This window comes from Manihot esculenta, chromosome 8 (genome assembly GCF_001659605.2).
Source record: "Manihot esculenta cultivar AM560-2 chromosome 8, M.esculenta_v8, whole genome shotgun sequence".
Lineage (NCBI taxonomy): Eukaryota > Viridiplantae > Streptophyta > Magnoliopsida > Malpighiales > Euphorbiaceae > Manihot > Manihot esculenta.
Window position 1 is genome coordinate 2334603 of NC_035168.2, and position 22020 is coordinate 2356622.

A 22020-nucleotide genomic window follows, 5' to 3' on the forward strand; every position below is an offset into this window, starting at 1 on the left:
GCTAGGAGCTGCTCTTTCAACCTTTTCAGCTTTTGGTTCATCTTCTCATCTTCAGGGCTGGTGCTTTTGCCCAAGCTGCATTCCTCCTCCTCCGTTTCAGTTCCCGTTTCCCTGGTTGTTTCGGCGGAATAGTTGTCCGCCTCCTCATTTTCTATCAACTCCCTTGCCCTCCTCCCATGGATTCGGGCCTCCGGTTCTTCTTCTTCCCTAGCGTCATGGCTGTTAGTTTGGAGGCGGTCAGAGGTGGGTCGGGGCTCATTGGTTCTGGGTTCTTCCACCACTGGGAGTGTATTCATTGGGGTGTTAAGTCCCCTCTGTTGCATTATCTGCCCCAACCAGTGAGCAGTAGTCTGTAGCTGGAGAGCCATAGTTTGAATGTCCTGGTTGGACAGGATCATGGTGGGAGTATTCCCTGCCAAGCTTGGCGAGGGATTAAGAGGAATAGGCGTTTGGTTATTCAGCGTTGTAGGGCTAGAAAAAGAGAACTGCTGCCCTTCTTGGGCAGAGCTCAAGTCATTTGGGGTGTTAAGGTTACTTTCTTGGTGGTTTGCCATCGTGGATCTCAGTGGGTTTTGAAAGTGAAAACTCCGGTGATGAAAAGATCTCCTTCGTTTCCCACAGACGGCGCCAATTGATGATCTGAGATCCAATAGAATAGGGTTTTACAAGGGTTTGTGTATTACAGAATGGGGCTTAAGTTTTCTGAGGAGGGGACTCCTCTTTTATATATTGTCTTGCTTGCTGGTGACGTGTAAAGGCCTCTCCAGGGTTGGGCCACGCGTCTCTGCCATGCGGATTCGGAGGTACTAGGGTATCAGCCGCCTGCTCCATGCGTAACGGCCTCTGATTCTCCTCGTGCGTACGTTTAAGCGGATCTGCCAAGCTGTCTGGTGAATATTATTCTGGATCCTGGGTTGGGCCGAGAGTCGGGCCGGACGCTAGGCTTGAGAGGAGAGAGCCTGCTTCGTGTGGGCTGGGTCGTTATGAGTGAAGAAGCTGGGCCGAGCCCGGTCTTGAAGGTTGAATGAGCCAGGCTTGTTGGGTATATAAGATACGTGGGCCTCTGTGTTATGGGCCTTTAGCTGTGGTTAAGCCCCTGGTCCGGGGTAAAAAAATCCAGCGGTCATCAAATATTTTTTTTTTTTTGTTAATAAAACAATTGATAATAACAAATAAAATAATTTAAATTTTATTAGAGTAATATTTTATACACAAGCGAGATGAAAAGAGAGGCTGACATGTCTAGAAAAGGAAATCAATGCATATTGATATTGACTTAAAACTTCTTTGTCATGTGAATTTTGTGTTTGGCCTTTATATTATTTGCATGTGGCCATGTCCAATAATTTCATTCTAATTAATTGACTATAATGAACAAAAAAGGTTTTTTTTTTTAAAATCATTCCATTTAGAAATTTAATTTAAATAAAAATAAAAGAACATAAATGTTTATCATGCAAATTCAAATAACAACGAATCATTAATCTCAATTAGTTGAGTCTGCTACATAAATGTTTTTTTATTACTTTAACTCGTGCAATGTTTTTTTTAGAAATAAAAAAAATCACTGTAAAAAAAATTTAAAAATAATATATATCTTTCAATCATAAAAATTGTATTTTTTATTTTTTATCAATAAAATTAATAACAATAAAAAATACTAAAAATTAATAGCAAAAAGTTTTTATTACTAAAAATATATAATTATTATATATTACTATTATAAAATTATAATCTAAATATTTTATAATAAAATTATATTTGCTGCTAAAAATAATTATTATCAGTAATGTTTAAAATATTTTTTAATAATATATATAATTAATTTTTGTTATTACTATTTTTTTATATATTATTAGCAGTAGTTACTGTATATTAGTTTTTGTATTAATAAAATTATAATATTTATTGTGGTGATAAAAATTTTGATTTGATGGAAACATTTTATTCTGTTTGAAGCTACGTGAGGGATATTGGAGGAGTGGGTAGAGAATAAAAATGAAATCGATGGCTAGGATGAATGGAGAATAAATAGAAAATACAAGATTGGGCCACCGATCTTGTATTGTATTTATAAAGTATAAAAAATAAATAGAGAGACGGGGAGAGGGCTGTCATAATCAAAAGGATGCATCATGCATGTGATAGCAGTCACCACCACACTTCAATATCCAAAACCGAAAGGGATAGTTGCTCTATGTGTCGTTATTCACAAAATTATTTATTTATTTACGTATTTTATTTTCCTCATTTATACATAATTTATCTCTATTATTACAGATTTAATTTCATGACTGAAAATTACTTTTTTTATAAAGTGAAATTTTTTTTTTTTCAATCAGTAGTTTTTTGTTGTTGTTGAATTTTGATGACCGCTGGATTTTTCTATTTCGATCTGGGGCCAGATCCACGATACCAGCCCATTATTTAGAGACTCTCAAGCCTCGTACATGCATCAAGTCCGGTCCACTCAGTCTGGAGACCAGACTCCCATCAATCTCCTCAATCAGGCCGGCCTAACTCTTTGAGTCCGACGAACAAATTATCTCTGGGTTCAGCCCATATCATATCTTCCGGTCCAGCTCGGAATCAGGAAGGAGACCTATCCATCCTTCACGTGGGACCACTCGCACGCGCGTCCGGGAGAATCAGGGGCCGTTATGCATGGGGCAACGATATGATTTTCTCGTACATCCATATCAACGTGACAGGGACATGTGACCCAATGAAATACATTCTGTTACATGTCGCTAACGGACAAAAGGAAATAGATAAAAGGAGAAATACTCCCCTCTAGATCTAAATTTTTCCTTAAACTTACAGAACTCTTGTAAAACCTTATTTTTCTTGATTTCAGATCATCAAATTTAATCTAATTCTGAAATTAAAATTTTATTTCAAATTAAAAATAAAGATATTTTATTTTATTTTGAGGGGAGGTTATAAAAGTAAATGTGCAAAAGCCATTTCTTCAGCTTATTACGTACAAGGGAAAATAACCGAAGGAAATTTTAATTCTTTTTCTTTTTCAGCTTATGAATTTATATTTGCAGCTTTACAGGCTTTTTAATAAATTAGAATAATCTATTTTTTAATTTAAAAATATTTTTTAAAAAACAAATAAAAAAACATGTTATATTGTGAAAGAATTTTGTTGGACCATTTTAAAAAAATTCTATCGTCGGCACTCACATGCTGCGTTATGGACACTCGTTGTTCTTCCTACGGTTTTATGCGCGTGGAAATTATTATTTAGAGTTGCAATAGAATAATGCCGTCCAGGAAAATTACAAAGAAAACGTGAACGACACGACGTTATGCCTGCTACCAAATCTAATCTAAGGATTTATTTTTATATATTAAATTGCATTCAAAAATATTTTTTCATTAAAAAGCAATCTATTAGTCATAAAATTATGAAAGTGAATATTTTAAAAATAATAGACGGAAACTCGAAATTTCACTAAATCCTACACATTAAAAGTGAAAACATTCCACTTTTTTAAATTATTTTCTATCACTTTTTATTCTATTAAATAAAAAATATTTATGATATTAATTGTTATTTTATCTCTTTAATTATGATACTTTGGTTTAAAATAATAGAATTGGAATCTGTTTATTTATTGATTTTGGGTCACTGCCCTCGTGTTTAGTTGGGTTTCTTTAATTCTTGTGTGTTTTCAACACAAAATTTAAGTCCAAACATGCGGGCCAGGATTGGGATTGGATCCACTATAAATCCAAGCCCAAAACTAATCTGGTTCGAAATCAACCTTCCACTTGATTTTAAAATCACTAAAATGAATGAAGTTGGTAAAATCGTATAGTAAAATTGAATCATACAATTCTTTTTTATATAATTTTACAATTAAGATTCCATTTATTTAAAAAAAATTTTTTTTTATATTTTTTAGTGTTTAAAATCTTAACAAAAATTAATTAATAAAAAATATTTTTTTAATTAAAAAAATAAACCATTTTAAACAAAATGATTTCATCTTTTATCCTTTTATATTTTTATTAAAATTTTTATATATAAATTTTTAATAAATTTTATTTTTTAAATTAAAATTAAATAATAAAAAATAAGTTATTTTATTAAAAAATATTTTTCACATAAAATATTTTTGAAAAAATATTTTCTATTAAAAATATTTTTCAAATATAAGTTATTTTCTGTAAATAAATGAAATTATTTCATGAAAAGTATTTTTTAGAAAAATATTTTTTATATTTTCTAATTTTGGGCCACTGAAAAAATTTAACTAAAGGAAAAAAATTATTTTTTAGATTTTTAAATTTATATATATAAATTTATTAATAAATTTTATTTTTTAAATTAAAAAATAATAATAAATAAGTGATCTTATTTTTTAAATATAAATTATTTTCCATAAATCTATAGAGATTAAATCAAAATAATTTTTAAAAAATATGAATATATATTTATAAAAATAAATAAATGAATTTTTTAATCATGTTCCAACATAAAAAGTTTTGGTATAAAAAATATTGCAAATTTATTATTAAAGTCAATATTCAAATTATTTTACTTTTATCAAACATTTTGTATGCATAAACTCAATATTTGAAAGTAAAGTTTCAAGTTTCTAGCGTTGAAATTATATCTTGGGCATGTTAGGGATTGAATAATGGGATTGGTCAAATTACGGATGAAAAAGGCCGAACTGAAATCGAAAAGCTAAATTTAATTCAATGTTATGTTTAAAATGTTTTTTTTTTTTTAATTTTATAGAAGATAGGAAATTGAGACAATAAAATTGAAACTTTCTAAAGTTCAATCATGTGAAATTGTAATATGAAAAAACAAAATTTAAGTTTTATTGTCTTAAAATTCATTGATGCATTCTTAATCATCAAGGAGATTTTAGGTTTTTTGACGACTTTTACAGTCATATATGAATCGGAGTCAAATTTGCACCAATTATTTTGATTATTTGTCACGTCACTTTTCAAAGTGCGACCAATTTTGACTATCATCATTTTCTTAGGATACGATATTTAAGAGTGGTTGGGTTTGGTTTTTTTTTTTATTATTTATTTTTATCAAAATAATTTTAATATTTCGGTTCGGTTTGGTTTTTAATTTCAAAAATTTCAGTTATTTCTATTCGATTTGATTTTGATCAGAAAAAAATTGAAAAAATCGAACCGAATCGATTAGTGATAATAATATATTTTTTCAATAATATAGAGAAATTAAATCATATTAAAATTAAAATATTTTAATTAAATTTTAAAATATTAAAAATAAAGTATAAAAAATAAAAAATTATTAAAAATCGAAATCAAACCGAATCGAATCGAATCAGACCGGTTCGATTCAATTTGGGTTCTGATTAAAATCAATTCGATTCGATTTTCATAAACACTAAAATTTTGGTTTTCGATTTATTCGATTCGGTTCGATTTAAAATCGAACCGACCGAATACTCACTCCTATTTGTTCTTTTAAATTTTAAACTTCAATAAAATATAATTTAGTGTTTTTAAGATATTAAATAATGTTAATTATTTTTTTCTTTACCTTTATTTGAAATAAAAAAATTTTAAAATTTTATTTTAATTTAATTATTTTCTATTAATTTTCTTATTTAAAATAAATAATATTAACTTATAAAAATTTTTATTTAAAAAAATTTAAATATCTGATAAAACGTTTTAAAATTTAAGATATATATTTTTTTAATTAAAATTCAGATATTTAAATATATGGCAGGTTTAAATAATAATGTAGCTTGCTATCGTGATGACGTCAGCCTTTACCTAAGCGTCGTAGTTATGCGAACATCGAGCTGGCCCCTATAAAAATAAAACAAGTATTTTTTTTTTTTAAATTAACCTAAAAAAGACAAAAAACTGTTTGGTTTTTAATTTATCGAACATACAATAAAGTTGGAAGCATACCGACTTTGACTCAGCCATGGTTCACTTTGGACCGTCAAATTCGAAACCGGATCAATTAATCGATCCTAATTCTCTAATTGAATTGAAACTTTGAATTACATACCAGTTACAATTTTTTTAACGAAAATTATAATTGATAATTCGAATTTAATTTAATTTAATTTAATTTGATATTTTAATTTTTAAATAAATTATTTTATAAAATTATTCCTTTAAATAAATTATAATTATAACTTAAGATGCAACATTTCGTCCTTTTTATAAATTTAAAATTTTTAATAATAAAAAATTTACTCTTTCATTTTTCAAATTTCCCCACATTCAAATAACACATTAAAAAAAAAAATGAAAACTTTATTCCTTCTCTTCTTTTCTCTCGTCAATATAAACAAATTAACATGGGCCGCATGTGAATCGAATAATTAGGTGCAATGTGAACAGATCGTTTTTCGTCCATAATGGAGCCAGTTGACATAAGAAAATAGATCAATTGACTTTTAAAAAAAATTATTATGAATTAACTATTCGAAAATCATCAACCTGAAAATATTAATTAAAGAAACAATTATTATCAGATATTTAAATTATTTAAAAATTTATTAATTTATTTCTATTTTAAAATTAGTTAATTATAACATTTTGATATTATATAAAATTAAATTTTTTTAATTTTCTCTATTAAATAAACGATTAATTAACATATTTTAATTTTAATTAGATGAATTAAATTATATAAATATTTTAAGTCAACTAACGAATTTCTTAATAAAAAAAATTAAAGAATTATAATTTATACAATATAGAAATTTTGTTAATTTTACTCTTAAAAAAAATAGTTATATAAATACGATAAATTTAATTAATATTTTAAAAATATTTTGCTCATTCAAAGATAAATTAAAAAATAAAAACAGTATAATATTGTAATCATATATTAAATGTGATTTATTTAAAAAATCCCAAAATTAAAAATAAAAAAGTATTAAGCTATATATTATAATTAACAAGAATAGTGGATTAAAAGTGTTTGAACCTGGTTAAGGTGTCCAGATTCATTTCACAAAACACTTTTATTCGAATTTTATTTTATTTTTCATAATCCTTGCAATTTAGTTCTAATAAAGACGTAAGCGCATACTTTGGTCAATATATTGCTGCTCTATTTTTTTAATAATTAAAATATACTTTTAATTTATAAATCAATAAAATAAACTAGTTAATCATTTAGTAAATTTAATGTAATTTACGAGAGATCACTGAAAACGAAAAAGAATAACTTTAGCGCATGAAAATTATTTTGAAAACATATTTATTTTTTTAAAAAAAGCAAGGAAACTAAGGACATTGACCTGTCTCGCGATCCGGTGCAGTAGCAGATAAACAATGGCACGTGAAGGACCGCGAATGACTCGCCACGTGTCTCATAGGGTGCACCATAACGTTAAACGTAACAAATAATCCACGCGTCCAGATGGTCAACCAATCGGGAATTAATCGCCCTATAAATATATCTAACCAATCACTAAGCTTCTGCTTTATATTATTTCAGTTACAGGACGCGCAGTGAAAGCACCAGAGAGAGAAAGAGAGTAGAGGACCAACTAATCTAATGGCGGAGAAGAGCTTCAAGTACGTGATCGTTGGTGGTGGCGTAGCCGCTGTGAGTCTCTAGTTCGATCAGTTCTCTTATCCTTTTCAGTTTGTTTGTTGAAATTTTTGTTAACGATGTGATTCTGGTGTGATCTACTGTTGATTGTTTGCTTGCTTGTTGATGTTGCTGTTGATTTTCTGCTCGTTGATCTACTGAAACGTATATCTTGTTTCGGTTATATGATGACGATCCAACTGAATCTTTGTTTGTTTATGGATTGACTTGACAAGTGTTAACATTGAAATTTGTTTCGTTTTGAGCTTCAGTTACAAGTTAGATCGTCTTAGAATTAATCATAATTCAGATTATCAAAGCGTTGTTGAGTTGATCTAGCTGGTGAGAAGCCGAAGAGGAGAAGGGAGAAGGAAATTTGAACCTCTTGAACTTCTGTTATTGTGCTTCGATAATTTAATTAAAAGATTAAAGCAAGGAATCTTTCTAAATATAATGGATGTGAATTACATAATATACTGGGTACATTAGAATGTAATCCACTCTCTCATGTGGGTCCACCATCCACAATTTAAAGTGGACCGCTGTGTTTAAGAGCAAAGTGCATTATTTTTTAATATATGAAATGCACTGAATAATTGCTCCAGACTGACTAGCGAAGATGCAGTACGCTATTCAATAAGAGTCATTTATTCGCTGGAAATGAATCACTAGCTCCTTTTTCTTATGAGCATTAATACTTCGACACTGTAGGGATATGCAGCAAGGGAGTTTGGCAACCAGGGGGTTAAGTCAGGTGAATTGGCAATCATCTCCAAGGAAGCGGTATGCTCTTTACTGCATTCAATTGAAATCATATCGGATCATTGCATTCATGTGGCTTGATTTGGTTTTTTAATTATTTCTACAAGAATGAAACCAGATGATTTTAAAATTCGGATGCAAATTGTTCTGTTAATGACTTGGTATTTTGGAAAGTCAAACAATCCGTAGATTTTTCATTTGGTTTTTTGTACCCAGAACTTGAGTTTCTGTTAATTAATTCATCAATTTGCAAAAATTGTTCAAGGACAGTGTAGCGGTAATGTTTGATCTCCTTCATGGTTAAAATGAAAAATTATTTCAACTTTTTTTTTTTTTAAGAAAATAATTTTAATAGTTATACAAGACTTTGTGTTTTTTAAGTGGGCACAAGCTACTGATGGTTGCATTTTGATTATAGTCATTTTCGAGGAAGAGAAGTCAAAAGCCATCCATAGACACAGCTATTAAGTTTACTGGATTCTTTTTTACCTATTCATGGTTCTGCTATTGCGATTAGTATTTATAGCTTTAATGATGTTATTTCTGCTATGTTATTTATCAATGGACATAATTTTTCTGTTGCTGCAGGTGGCTCCTTATGAACGTCCTGCACTTAGCAAGGCATATCTTTTCCCTGAAGGTAAATCATTTTGCCTGTTTATGTATATTGTCCAATTAAGAATTATAGTTCCTGTAACCCCTCCAATAGATTTCTGTTGATATTGAACTGGTCCAACTGAATTTTCCTATTTTGTGCATAATATAGATTTTGATCATGAGAATTTTCATGTAGGAACTGCAAGGCTTCCAGGATTCCATGTCTGTGTTGGAAGTGGAGGGGAGAGGCTGGCTCCTGAGTGGTACAAAGAGAAAGGTGATTACTCATCTTGCATAATATGTATGATAAATTTTGTCCACCAGACAGAAAAGTAGCTGAAATGATAATTCCCAATTTTGTGTTACTCATTTATTTTTGCTGCTTCCTATTTATTTTCTGTAACATTGCTCTCTGGGCTTGATAATCGCAGGAATAGAGTTGATCCTTAGCACAGAAATAGTCAAAGCAGATCTTGCTACCAAGACTCTAACAAGTGCAGCAGGAGAAACCTTCAAGTATCAGATTTTGATTATTGCAACAGGTTCCACTGTAAGTTTCATGTTCGATGGATTATCCCTTTAATCACTCGCCATCTTTTGCGCAAGCTTCCTGTGAACGTTGGTTTACTTTATTGCTTTGTTGTAGGTTATAAGATTGACAGATTTTGGCGTCCAAGGAGCTGATTCCAAGAATATATTCTACTTGAGAGAAATTGATGATGCTGATAAGCTTGTAGAAGTAATTAAGGCAAAGAAAGATGGGAAAGCTGTAATCGTGGGAGGAGGATACATCGGTCTTGAGCTTAGTGCAGCACTGAGAATTAATAATATTGATGTCACAATGGTTTATCCTGAACCATGGTGCAGTAAGTTGATTTACTTTATTCTCTACTAATTAATACAACATAATCAGTGAAATGCTGTCTCTTTTTGGTTGTTTAGAGTACATCCGCGGTCTGCTAATATAAATATTGTCCACGCAGTGCCTCGTCTTTTTACTGCCGAATTAGCTGCTTTCTATGAGGGTTATTATGCTAATAAAGGAATCAACATTATCAAGGGAACAGTTGCTGCTGGGTTTACTGCCGATTCAAATGGGGAGGTAAGAAGTCAACCATAAGATCAGCTGGTAATCTTGGCAGTGATATATTTATTGGACTAGAAGTGAGTTGAAGTTTTGCTGCGCTTTTGTCAGGTAAAGGAGGTGAAACTTAAGGATGGTAGAGTATTGGAAGCTGACATTGTCGTTGTTGGTGTTGGTGGAAGGCCACTTACAGCATTATACAAAGGGCAGGTTGAAGAGGAGAAAGGTGGAATAAAGGTTAGTACAACTTTGGACCCCTCATTTGGTTCATGGGTTAGTGACCAAACTCTACAATAACGTATTAAACAACTTGCTTGCTTGCAGACCGATGCATTTTTCAGAACAAGTGTTCCTGATGTGTATGCCGTTGGTGATGTTGCTACTTTTCCTTTGAAATTGTACAATGAGCTGAGAAGAGTTGAACACGTTGACCATGCCCGCAAATCAGCTGAGCAGGCTGTGAAGGTGTGTTTCGTTTCCCCCAATTAACACTGAAATTGTCCCTAACCTTTCTGTAAATATGAAAATAATTCTTACTCTCTTTTTTTTTGGGGTATCGGTATCTGCATCACTAAGGTGTTTATTGCATTTTCTGTTTTCCTGTAGGCCATTAAATCAAGCGAGGAAGGGAAAACAATTGATGAGTATGACTACCTTCCATACTTCTACTCTCGTGCCTTTGAGCTGTCCTGGCAATTCTATGGTGACAATGTTGGTGAGTCGGTGTTCTTTGGGGACAGTGATCCAAAAGCACCAAAGCCAAAGTTTGGATCATACTGGATCAAAGACGGAAAGGTTGTTGGAGCATTTCTGGAAGGTGGAAGTCCTGATGAAAACAAGGCTATTGCTAAAGTTGCGAGAGTCCAGCCTTCAATTCAGAATTTGGATCAGCTCACAAAGGAAGGTCTTTCCTTTGCCTGTAACATTTGATTATTTCCTTGCGCAACATCTCCCTATGAGTCTACGTTGTGGCACTGCTGCGTGTTTTTCCATTTCAATTCTGTAATTTACTTTTGAGGATATTCTTGCTGTTGTCATTCTGCTTTTAGTGGCTATGTACAGAACGCAGGATTGCCTTTCTGGGATGGTTATTTGTTTTATTTTTTATTTCCAAGGTTTGGAATGGTAATTATTCTTTACAATTGCGAATTTTTGCAAAATGTTGTCAATAATTTTTTTTTCCCCATTGTCCGATTCGACTTTGGAAGTCTCTTTTTCTTTTCCTTTTTCTTTTTAGAAGGGATACGGAAGCCTTTATGCTGCTTAAAATATTATAAGCTCTGAAATGTTGCAAATTTTTTAAAATAATGTTTCATTTTCTTATTCTATACGTAAATAATAATTACCAATCGATTTTATTTAGTTAAAAAAAAAATCCTTAAAATAGGAGCGATGTGAGTGTGGGCCTTAATGATGATAGTGGGCTTTGTTTTTTCATACAAGAGACTTTGAAAGCCTAGACGCATGTTGCGTATTTCTTTTTTTGACTGTCAGATGGGTTAGGTTAGTTAAAAATCAAATTAATTTAAGAATTTAATCAAATTCAAATAAATTAATTTGATTTCGTTCGATTCATCCATTTCAATTTCAATAATCAAGTAGCTTGCAGAATAAGAAATTCTCCCCAATCCAACATAACACAAACAGAACAAATAAAACCACCCTTGACTTGTAATAAGATCAAATCTCTTCAAAAGCAATTTCAATAATCAAAATAGAAACTAATAATTTTAACAAATAATACAAAATCCATCAAATGAAATAAATCAACACAAGTTAATTGTTCAGGCAAAATCTAGCAATTTCAATGATTAATCAAATCTAGATTAGGTGAGTAGTCGTGAAAAGATTAGGTCAGTAGGAATGTGACACTGAAATTTATAAAGGATCACTGTGTATATATAGCTTCCATTTGATCCAATTACTTTTAACATTCTAATTTTAATTATAAAACCCCATAAAAAAAAACTGAAACTCTAAAAAATACCAACCAAAACTGTGCCAATTTATTTTTTTAAAAAAATTGAACTGAAAAAAATTAAATTAAATCGCATCAACTTGATTTTTCAATCAAAACTGAAATATGCTTTACCAACAGACAGGATCCTAATGCCCTTAACTCATCCGCCGTTGGCTCCGCCAACTGGATGAAAAACTGCACTATAGCCATTTCAGGGACTTAAAACAGTAATCCCAAGTGAGATCTTCCCAATTATCCTCTTAATCACATCTTGGCAAAATATTATCTTCAAGCATATAATTGAATCCCATTTATAGCAAAGTTAAAACAATATCATTCGCCCAACAAAATTCCACTTCGTTATAGATTCATGGAAAATTTCATCTATCAAAACATATGATTCAAGCATTACACCAAAATGAGAAGCAATTAAATGCCTAGCTAAAATCTCCAAATCAGGAAGAAAGTGATCTGCATTGTTATAAAATCAAATAAACTATTTAGTCGAACAGACTGAAGCCCATATCCTACAAATCAGGGGAAAAAAAATCAAATTAGACGATTCATTCTTTTTGCTGTAAATGCTATTAAATCTCCAAATGGAAGAAATCAACCTCCAGGTAATCATTTAATGAAATGCACATACTTTAAGGGAAACTTGAAACAAGCAGTTCAATCCTAGGAAAAACTAGACTACTATTTTAATATGGATCTGCAAAGCAAAGGCTCACCTCATCTGACTCCTCTTTCTCCTCCACTTTTTCTTCCTTCTTTGCCTCAGCTGCAGCTGGAGCAGCGGCAGCAGCAGCAGCACCACCAGGTGCTGCAGAGGCAACAGCAACACCACCAGCAGAAGGCACTGATGCCAACTGCTTCCGACCAGCAGCAATAAGTTCTGTTATATCCTTACCCTTAACTTCTGAAAGAAGAAATTTAATCCTATCGTCATCAAGATCAGCTTCAACTGCATCCAAATGAGACATTTTAACATACTAAAAATAATTCAACCATATTTCTTTCTATAAAAAATGGTTGTCAGCACAAGAGCAGAACAAATAATGAACATAGTTCCAACATACTTTGCCATGTGCAACATCCTTAAATCATAAACCATTAGTGAATTAAACCTACACGCAGTTTCTAAAATTCAATAAAGATCAGTTTTTGTCATATGAATAAGTATTGCTCTTGTGGGTTCTTGCAATGACCAAAGTAAAAAAAAAAAAAAAACTTATTTTACAATGCCGTAATACAATGTAATATATTAAATTTTAGTAAAAAATTTTGATTCAATTTTACGGTGTACACAACATAGCCTTATGTTCTTGCCATTGCAATAATCATTCACAAGTTATGCAACTTAAAGTTGGGTTCAAAATATTCTATAGATTAGCACTAAACAAAAGATAGACTAAACACGCTGGCTACCAGTCACCAAATCATAGAGAATTTGCTAGTGGAATTCCCAAAAATAACATAGCCATAAAAGAGAGTTTTGAAGAGCAAAATCACAAAACAAGAGCTGAATCCAATTCATTACCTACTACGCTGCAAAGCAAAAATTAAGTAAAACATGAACCTTTAAAGGTGCCGAGTACAATAAATTGTTCCTACATACAAGTAGATACCAATGCATGTGAATTTAAATTAAGGAAATAAGGTACCAGAACTGAGGATATCTTTGATATGCTCGGCGGAGGGGGAGGTTTCCTCCCAGCAAGGCCAGCAAATATGCAGCAACCACCTTCATCTCTGCCTGCATATATCCCAAATAAGATTCAATAAACCATAAATTCATATGGTGAGAGAGAGATTGAGAGGGAGAGAGAGTACAGTGGAGGCTCTGGATCTGCAGCACTGGAAGGAGGAGAGGTCAACAACGAATTGCACCAGTAGTGGAACTGAAGTAGGAGAAGGCAATGCATATAAAGAGTTAGGGTTTTTGGTTGGACCGGCGAAATGTGCAAAAACGGGTTAGCGGTCGGTTGGAGCAAAATTCAAGTTTTTTCTTTTTGTGGACTGAGATTTATAAATTTGTGGGTCTATTAGATAGCTGGCTAACACTATGGGTTGGGCTAAAATGAGTCTAATAGATAGCTGGCCCATATGTGGAATGTTCAAGCAGAGCATCAGTCCCTTTATTCTGCCCTTTCACATTTTGTGGACTGAGATTTATAAATTTGTGGGCATACCGACATTAAATTGGAATTTTCAGAAATTTTCTCTTTTTTTTTTTTAAAAAAAAAAGGAAAATTTTGGTGAAATGAGGAAGAGCAATTGAGAACCACAAACTCTTTGATTCATCATAAATGAGTTAGTGACCGAATGAAACAAGGAGAAGACATATGTTTGATCTCATTAAATTCATATTTATGAGCTGCATCTGCCTTGTTGTGCATTTATGCATTGACCAGACTTGCCCTCTATAATTATTTTTTACATAAAATTAATTAATTATTTTTAATGTACCTTCACAATTTTTTTAAATTTTTTAATATATCTCATGGAGATATATGCTTGTCATGACCACTTGTAACCCTTTTTCAAAGTGAATATGACAATTTCCCAAAGTTTTTTATTTTCTTTTTAAAATTTTCTCTCTCTTCTTATACCCATATGGATAATCTCCAGGAGATATCTTGTGCATTAAAAAAAAAAAGAGTTGATGCCAAATAATTTTTCTTTCTTTACCTAATTTACATTAATAAATGGTTTGAATCACACTGGGAGTGACTCACTATTATGTCCTATTTCATAAACAACAATCCTTTTCCCTGTATTAAATGCTCTTTTAAAGAGACTGTTAGATAACATTATTATTATATGTTGCCTCTTGCAGCTTTTCTGGCTTTGTCTTTTTTCCTTTATCTTGTTTATTCATGCTCCCTCTTTTCTTTTCTTTTCTTTTCTTGTCCTGTCAAGTCTTTATTAAGAAAATTGGAATTGATGACCGCTGGATTCCTTCACCCCGGACCAGGGGCTTGACCACAGCCCGAGGCCCACGATGTAGGGGTCCACACACCTGATATGCATAACAAGCCTGGCTCATCCAACCTTCAAGGCCGGGCTCGGCCCATCTTCCTCACTCAAGCTGGCCCGGTCCGCACGAAGCAGACCCTCTCCACCCAGGCTTAGCATCCGGCCCAACTCTCAGCCCAACCCAGGATCCGGAATAATATTCACCAGACAGCCTGGCAGATCCGCTTGAACGTACGCACGAGGAGAATCAGAGGCCGTTACGCATGGAGCAGGCGACTGATACCCTAGTACCTCCGAATCCGCATGGCAGAGACGCGTGGCCCAATCCTGGAGAGACCTTTACACGTCACCAGCAAGCAAGACAATGTATAAAAGAGGAGTCCCCTCCTCAGGAAACTCAAGCCTTATTCAGTAATACAAAACCCTTGTAAAACCCTATTCATTTGGATCTCAGATCATCAATTGGCGACGCCTTTGGGGATGGGCGTTCTGTAACTGAGATTGCTGCAGAGCTGGCACAGGCCGCTTCTTCCAAGAAGATCAGCCGACCTCCTGTCAAAGCCTCTTCTCGGACTTCCAAGCCGAGCTCTCGCAGCATTAAATCAGCTCGGCCATCTAGTCATGGTGGGTCGAGCTCAACCTCGACGCCTGCTGAAGGGTCTAGGTCCGTTCCAGCCTCCTCAGAGGTCGTGAGGGAAACTTCCCTAGCTGTTGTGGAGCAGACCCAAGCTACTGAACAAGTGGGGCAGGGTGCTGTCCATTCTACTGAGGAGGTGTTAGGGGGGAAATTTAAGTCCCCTGTTGAAGATAAGGAGATCTCTAGGACAGGGATGGAGATCGTCCTCCTGGAGGATCAAAGCCCGGAGGTTTCTGGTGAAGGTGCCCCTGCCCCTGTGAGGACTGAGCCTGAGGGATCTGAGGGTGTCCCCTCAAAGACTGGGGGCAAGCGTCCGACCCCTTCTGGAACGCCTGTCCCATCTCCTGCTCGGAAAAAATCCCGGACTGCTGTGGGTCCTTCCCCACCTCTTCCTCCCATTGGGAAAGGGAAGGGTGTTTCTGCTGTTCCTTCGTCGTCCCCTACTGACAACATTCTGGACCTGTCAAGCATTTCCTCGGAGTCTCCGGCCTCCGCTGTTGCCGCACTTCTCCGGGAACGGATGTTCGGCGGGATAACAGAGGGTTCGGATCCTCGTCTTCTGGCCCTGACTGGTCACTTGGCCAGTTCTACCAAGGAGCAGGTGTCCTTCCAATCTCGCTCTCGTGAGGAGCTCGGATCCACGATTGGAGAAATGCTGCTGATGGTAAGTTATTTTTTCACCTTTCTGTGAGTTTGCTTTGTTTCTTTTCTTGACAATTGTTCTTCCGTACTAGGTGTTAGGCCTGGTTATGGAGGTGGATGCCCGTGATCTCTCTCTCCGGGAGTCCGTGGACCGCCGGATCGAGGAAGCGCGTCGTGATGAGAACCTGACTGCCACCAGCGACGCGAGGGGCCACCTGGCAGCCGCCCGGGAGCAGATCTAGTCTCTCCGAGTGGAGTTGCATTCTGCCCTGGAGGCCTCTAAAAGAGCTGAGGACAAAGCAGTTGAGGCGGCAGAGCATAGCAAATCCCTGGAGTCAGAGCTATCTCGTACTCGCAGAGTTCTCCAGGAGTCTGATGAGAGGGCCGCTGAAGTGGAAACTCGTTGTGTAGAGGTTGTAAAACAGCTGTCCTCTATGACGACGGCCCTTCAGGAGAGGGATGAGGCTGTAAGCCAAAGGGCTGAGGTCCAGTGCCAACATGAGGCCTTAAAGGCTGATTTTGAGGGGCTTCGAGCTCACCTGAGTGAGGTGAAGGCTCAGAAGGAAAGTGCCCTAGCCCGGGTGGAGGTCCTTGAGCAGGAATTGGGCACAAGTTCTGAACGTATCAAAGATCTGTCTTCATCGGCTGAAGAGTTCAACCTTCGCCAACAACAGCTGAAGAATGAAGTCAGGGCTTTGGAACGTAAATGTTTAGCCCTGCTTGAGGTGGTAAAGTATGCGGAAGGGAAGGCTCAGCTGAAGCGTGAACAGTATATAGCGGAGTATCAGGAGTCTGATGAGCTGAAGGTTAAAATTGATCAGGCCTGTGAAGCTCATCTTCAGGACTACAAAGACTCTTCTGAGTTTAAGGAATTTGTGGCTGAGGCTTGTGAAGAACACCTTGATGAGTATAAAGCTTCTGGTGAGATGAAAAAGGCTATCCTTGATAAGGCCTACCGCATGTATGTAACTGGCTACAATCGCGGTTTAAGAGAAGCTAGACAGGCTCCTGATGTTCCTTTGGCCGAGCTTCGGAGGCGCGAAGTGGACTCAGATGGCGAGTCAGTGCTATACGGGGAGGATGATTGCCCTTTGCCCCGAGGAGATTCTCGGAGGAACATAGACCGGCCATCTGAGTCTTCGTCAGAGGAATCTGAGGTAGGGTCGGAGGAAGATGATCTTGATTCTGAGAAAGACGGCCTCCACCCTAGGTCAGAAGTGGCCCCTACTATTAATGTTGAGAGCTCTGGCCCCAGGGACACCGAGCTTCCTTCGGGGATGGCTGTAAATAGAGATAATGCAGGCGAGGGTGTACTTACTGATGTAAGTCCTTTAAGGACTATTTATCCTCCTTCCTCGCCAGAGAAATAAATTGTAATAGTCAGTAATGCAATATTGGTTTCTTTCTTATTTTTCATATTTCTTGATATTTATCTCTACTCTTCGTATTTGTGATGTAAACTATATATTTTCCTTCAGAAGCTCTGAATTAAGCTTAAGTTGCGAGCTCAGCTCTTAGCTGATGATTTGGGAGATCAAGTCTCGTACCTTTTTAATGACAACTATCATGTCAGTTTTTGGCTTTTAGTCCTGCTTTCTGCGCTGTGACTTCGTATATTTGTTTCAGATAAACTGATTTAGGCTTTGATTATAGCCTTTTTTATCCTTCTAAGGATATCTTCATTTATGAGTCCTGTTATGGAGGGAGCTCGGCCGTTCTCTTTGGCCTTCGTATCTGGATCCTTTAAGGATATAAGTCTACCCGAGTTGAGAGCTCGGTCTTGGGCCTTTGCTAACATCAGCCCGAGCTGGGAGCTCGACCTTGAGTGTCGTAAGAATATAAGTCTTTCCGAGCTGGGAGCTCGGCCCCCCCCCCCCTTTTTTTTTTTTTTTTTCGAGGTCGGGGCTTCTTTAGCTTATTAGGCCTTGTACCTTTTCCATAGGTCGAAACCTGACTATCCGAACTGGAAACTCGGCCTTTTTCTTTCGCACTTTGAATTTTTGCGGAGATGAGTTTATCCGAGCTGGGAGCTCGTCCTCGGCACTTCGATAGCTATTACACCTCGCGCCTTTTATAGTAGGTCGGAACCTTAGCTCCGGGCCTCTCTGTTTTTATGAGGTCGGAACTATGTTTTTGTGAGTTGTCCTTGTATGGAAAAAATTTTATATTTTTAGGAGGCTCTTAAGTCCTTCACCAGCCGTGTTCGTTTTTCAGAGATCTTACGAGATCCTGGCTGAGTCGGGGTGGCCTCAAGGCCTTGCCGGTTGTTTTGTGTTTCCAGGAGATCTTACGGGATCCTGTTTTGCTTTGAATTTTCGGGACGACCTCGGGGCCTCGCCGGTTGTTTTTGACTTCAGGAGATCTTACGGGATCCTGTTTTTCTTTGAATTTCCGGGACGACCTCGGGGCCTCGCCGGTTGTTTTTGTCTGCAGGAGATCTTACGGGATCCTGTTTTTCTTTGAATTTTCGGGACGACCTCGGGGCCTCGCCGGTTGTTTCTGACTTCAGGAGATCTTACGGGATCCTGTTTTTCTTTGAATTTCCGGGACGACCTCGGGGCCTCGCCGGTTATTTTTGTCTGCAGGAGATCTTACGGGATCCTGTTTTTCTTTGAATTTCCGGGACGACCTCGGGGCCTCGCCGGTTGTTTCTGACTTCAGGAGATCTTACGGGATCCTGTTTTTCTTTGAATTTCCGGGACGACCTCGGGGCCTCGCCGGTTGTTTTTGTCTGCAGGAGATCTTACGGGATCCTGTTTTTCTTTGAATTTCCGGGACGACCTCGGGGCCTCGCCGGTTGTTTTTGCAGGAGATCTTATGGGATCCTGGTTTTCTTTGAATTTCCGGGACGACCTCGGGGCCTCGCCGGTTATTTTTGTCTGCAGGAGATCTTACGGGATCCTATTTTTCTTTGAATTTCCGGGACGACCTCGGGGCCTCGCCGGTTATTTTTGCAGGAGATCTTACGGGATCTTGGTTTTCTTTGAATTTCCGGGACGACCTCGCGGCCTCGCCGGTTGTTTTTGCAGGAGATCTTACGGGATCCTGGTTTTCTTTGAATTTCTGGGACGACCTCGGGGCCTCGCCGGTTGTTTTTGTAAGATTCAGGCTCATTGGCTTCGTCATCTCAGCTGGTTTTTGTGCCTTACTGAGGTCTTGTTTTCAAGGGGTCTTTTTGAGCCCTGTTTTTTCTTTTTCATGGAAAATGTTTTTTTATAAAGATAATCACATTGTATAAACAATTTTCATTTATTCATTTTTGTCAAAATACAATGTTTTTCTTTACAAATATTTCAGGGGAAATACCTTTTTAGGTGCTGGATGTTCCAAGCGTGGGGCTCGGGGTTTCCTTGCATATCTTCGATTCGGTATACCCCGGGCTTAACCACTTTTGTCACCTTGAATGGACCTTCCCAGGTTGGTGCTAGCTTGCCTGCGGCTGCTCTTTTTCCTGTAGCTTCCAGGTTTCTTAAAGTCAGGTCTCCCACCTTCAAGCTTCTTTCTCTGACCTTTTGATTGTAATATCTTGCCGCTCGTTGTTGATAAGCAGCAGTTCGGACTTGGGCTTCTTCCCTAACTTCCTCAAGAGCATCTAGGTTGCTCCTTAATTTGTCCCCATTAGCGTTCTCACTAACGAATTGAACTCGATGAGTGGGGATCTGCAACTCAACTGGGACTACAGCCTCTGTGCCGTAAGCAAGTGCAAACGGGGTTTCTTGAGTGGGCGCTCTGGGAGTAGTTCGGAGTGCCCATAGAGTGCTATTGAGTTTTTCTGCCCAATTTTCCTTTGCGCCATCCAACCGCTTCTTTAATCCTCGAAGGATAGCTCTATTAGTGACTTCCGTTTGGCCATTAGTCTGAGTTACAGAACGCCCATCCCCAAAGGCGTCAAAAATTGCATGCATGTTCTCCCGAGACAGGTCAAAATTCTTGGGGAATTTGATGCCCTCCATTCTAACCTCAGAAGCTGCAAAAAACAAGAAGTTATAAAGAGTCAGCATACTTCCTGATATTATGAGCAAAGAAAAAAACAGAATAACCGGACAAAGTACTATACCCGTGTCCTGGATATCCCTAAGGTTTGATGCAAACATACACTTCTCGACATCATACTTCCTCTCAACGGAAGTCAGTCGAAGCAGCCCGACCTGCTCAATAGGACTCAATTCGGGCAGATCATTGCAGCCCGGAAAGATCTCCCCCCACCTCAGGTCCACATCCCACGATCGGCAGGACCCTAATTTCAACTCCGCCACAAGGAAATTCTCTACCCATCCCTTTATAGAATCCTTGTAGCCCGTAAGAAGAGACAACCCATTACGGGGGGAAAAGTAATAGAAGTTTTGCTTCGCCCTAACCAGGCGAAAAAAAGTGACAAACAGACAGGCCGTAGGGGCGAAACCCCAACCCAGACAGATAGACTCGAAACAGGACATGAATAAAATGGAATTTGGGGATAACATTCGAGGAGTTACCCCAAAATATTCAAAAACCTCAACAAAGAAAGGGGTAAAAGGAAGCGGTAGACCAAATTCTCTCTGCTTCAGGAAAAACACTATGCTACGAACCTCTTGAGGATCCACTAAACCAGGAGGGCGAGGGTAAGGAAGAACTATCCTCTCATTTGGAAGAGGTGCTCGAATAAGATACAACGGAGTATCTAAAAGCCTCCGGGAAATGTGATTAGTTATGTTGGAAGGGGTAATATGCGACTCAAGGTCAAAAACATCAGGAAGCTTTAAACTTGCCATAGAAGAACAAGGAAGCGTACCTGAGAACACGATGGGATGAAAAAAGAGACGTAGAAGGAATTGCAGGAAGACAGAGAGCAACCAAGAGCTAGTTCTTCAAAGGACAGAAGGAATTCAAAAAGAAAGAAAGAAAGGCTATTACGAGGCAAAGCGTTGATACTGAACAGTTTTGTCTTGGAGCGGTGCGATCATTAATTGTTCTCGAAATTTACCCTCTCGACGGTTAGGAAATAACCGGCGAGACGGTAAAGGGGCAAAAGGATGATCGCTGGGCTTCTCTACATCTATCAAGGGCCAAGTATATAATGACAGTCCATCATTTAAAAGCCCATTCGCCACCCACATAATACAGGCCCAACTCATCAGTCAGAGCAACTTAGCCTACTACTTTACCATCCCTATGATAAATGCCGAGGAAACAGAGGGGCAAGTTATGAAAAGACTCAAAAGTACAAGCAAATGGGAGCATGATAAAGGTCAGACTTGCGCATCACTTAAAAAGTTATAAGATTTGATTTACCGCTACTAAACAAAGGGTGGGAGATCGGAAAGAAGCGCCAAAAGCACCTCGGAGTCATACAAAACTGAGAGCTTAGAGTTCAACTCATCAGAAGCCGAGCTCAGAGGTCGGATTAGTCCAGCTCAGACAGCATGACTTGAGAGCTCGGCCAGCTAAAGGAAACTCAGAGCTCATTTCACTAAGCAAAGACAGAACTCTCAGGTCGGTCAGTTCAGCTCGGACAACATGACCTGAGAGCCCGGACGGATGAAGGAGACTCAAAGCTCAATTCATCGAAGTAAAGACTGAGCTCACAGGTCGGTCAGACAGTCCAGTTTGAAAACTTGGAAGCCTAGTTGACTAAGTGGATCCGGAGTTCAACTCATCAGAGCTCGCAGATAGGTTAGATTAGCTCGGGAAAAAGCAGGACAGAGCTCAGTTGGTTAAAATTATAAGGCGAGCAATCTAAAGTATTTCACACATGATAAAAGAAGAACAGCTTAAGCATAAGAGCAGAACAAGAGCTTCATTAA

General features: G+C 36.9%; 1 protein-coding gene and 1 pseudogene across 1 annotated transcript; one reads left to right on the plus strand and one right to left on the minus strand.

Moving 5' to 3' along the window:
- Positions 1 to 7436: 7436 nt before the first annotated feature.
- Positions 7437 to 11161, plus strand: LOC110621121 (monodehydroascorbate reductase). Its single transcript, XM_021765201.2, has 10 exons — positions 7437 to 7591; positions 8288 to 8359; positions 8927 to 8978; positions 9132 to 9212; positions 9367 to 9485; positions 9582 to 9801; positions 9919 to 10037; positions 10131 to 10256; positions 10344 to 10484; positions 10626 to 11161. The coding sequence occupies exons 1-10, from the start codon at positions 7541 to 7543 to the stop codon at positions 10947 to 10949; spliced, it is 1305 nt and encodes a 434-aa protein (XP_021620893.1). The 5' UTR covers positions 7437 to 7540; the 3' UTR covers positions 10950 to 11161.
- A 1154-nt stretch (positions 11162 to 12315) lies between these two features.
- On the minus strand, positions 12316 to 13729 carry LOC110621122 (annotated as a pseudogene).
- Positions 13730 to 22020: the final 8291 nt, after the last annotated feature.

Coding starts and splice junctions, on each gene's coding strand:
- LOC110621121 (XM_021765201.2), top strand. CDS start 7,541: ATGGCGGAGAAGAGCTTCAAGTACGTGATCGTTGGTGGTGGCGTAGCC. Junction 10,038..10,130: donor CTGCCGATTCAAATGGGGAG/GTAAGAAGTCAA, acceptor CGCTTTTGTCAG/GTAAAGGAGGTGAAACTTAA. Junction 10,257..10,343: donor AGGAGAAAGGTGGAATAAAG/GTTAGTACAACT, acceptor GCTTGCTTGCAG/ACCGATGCATTTTTCAGAAC.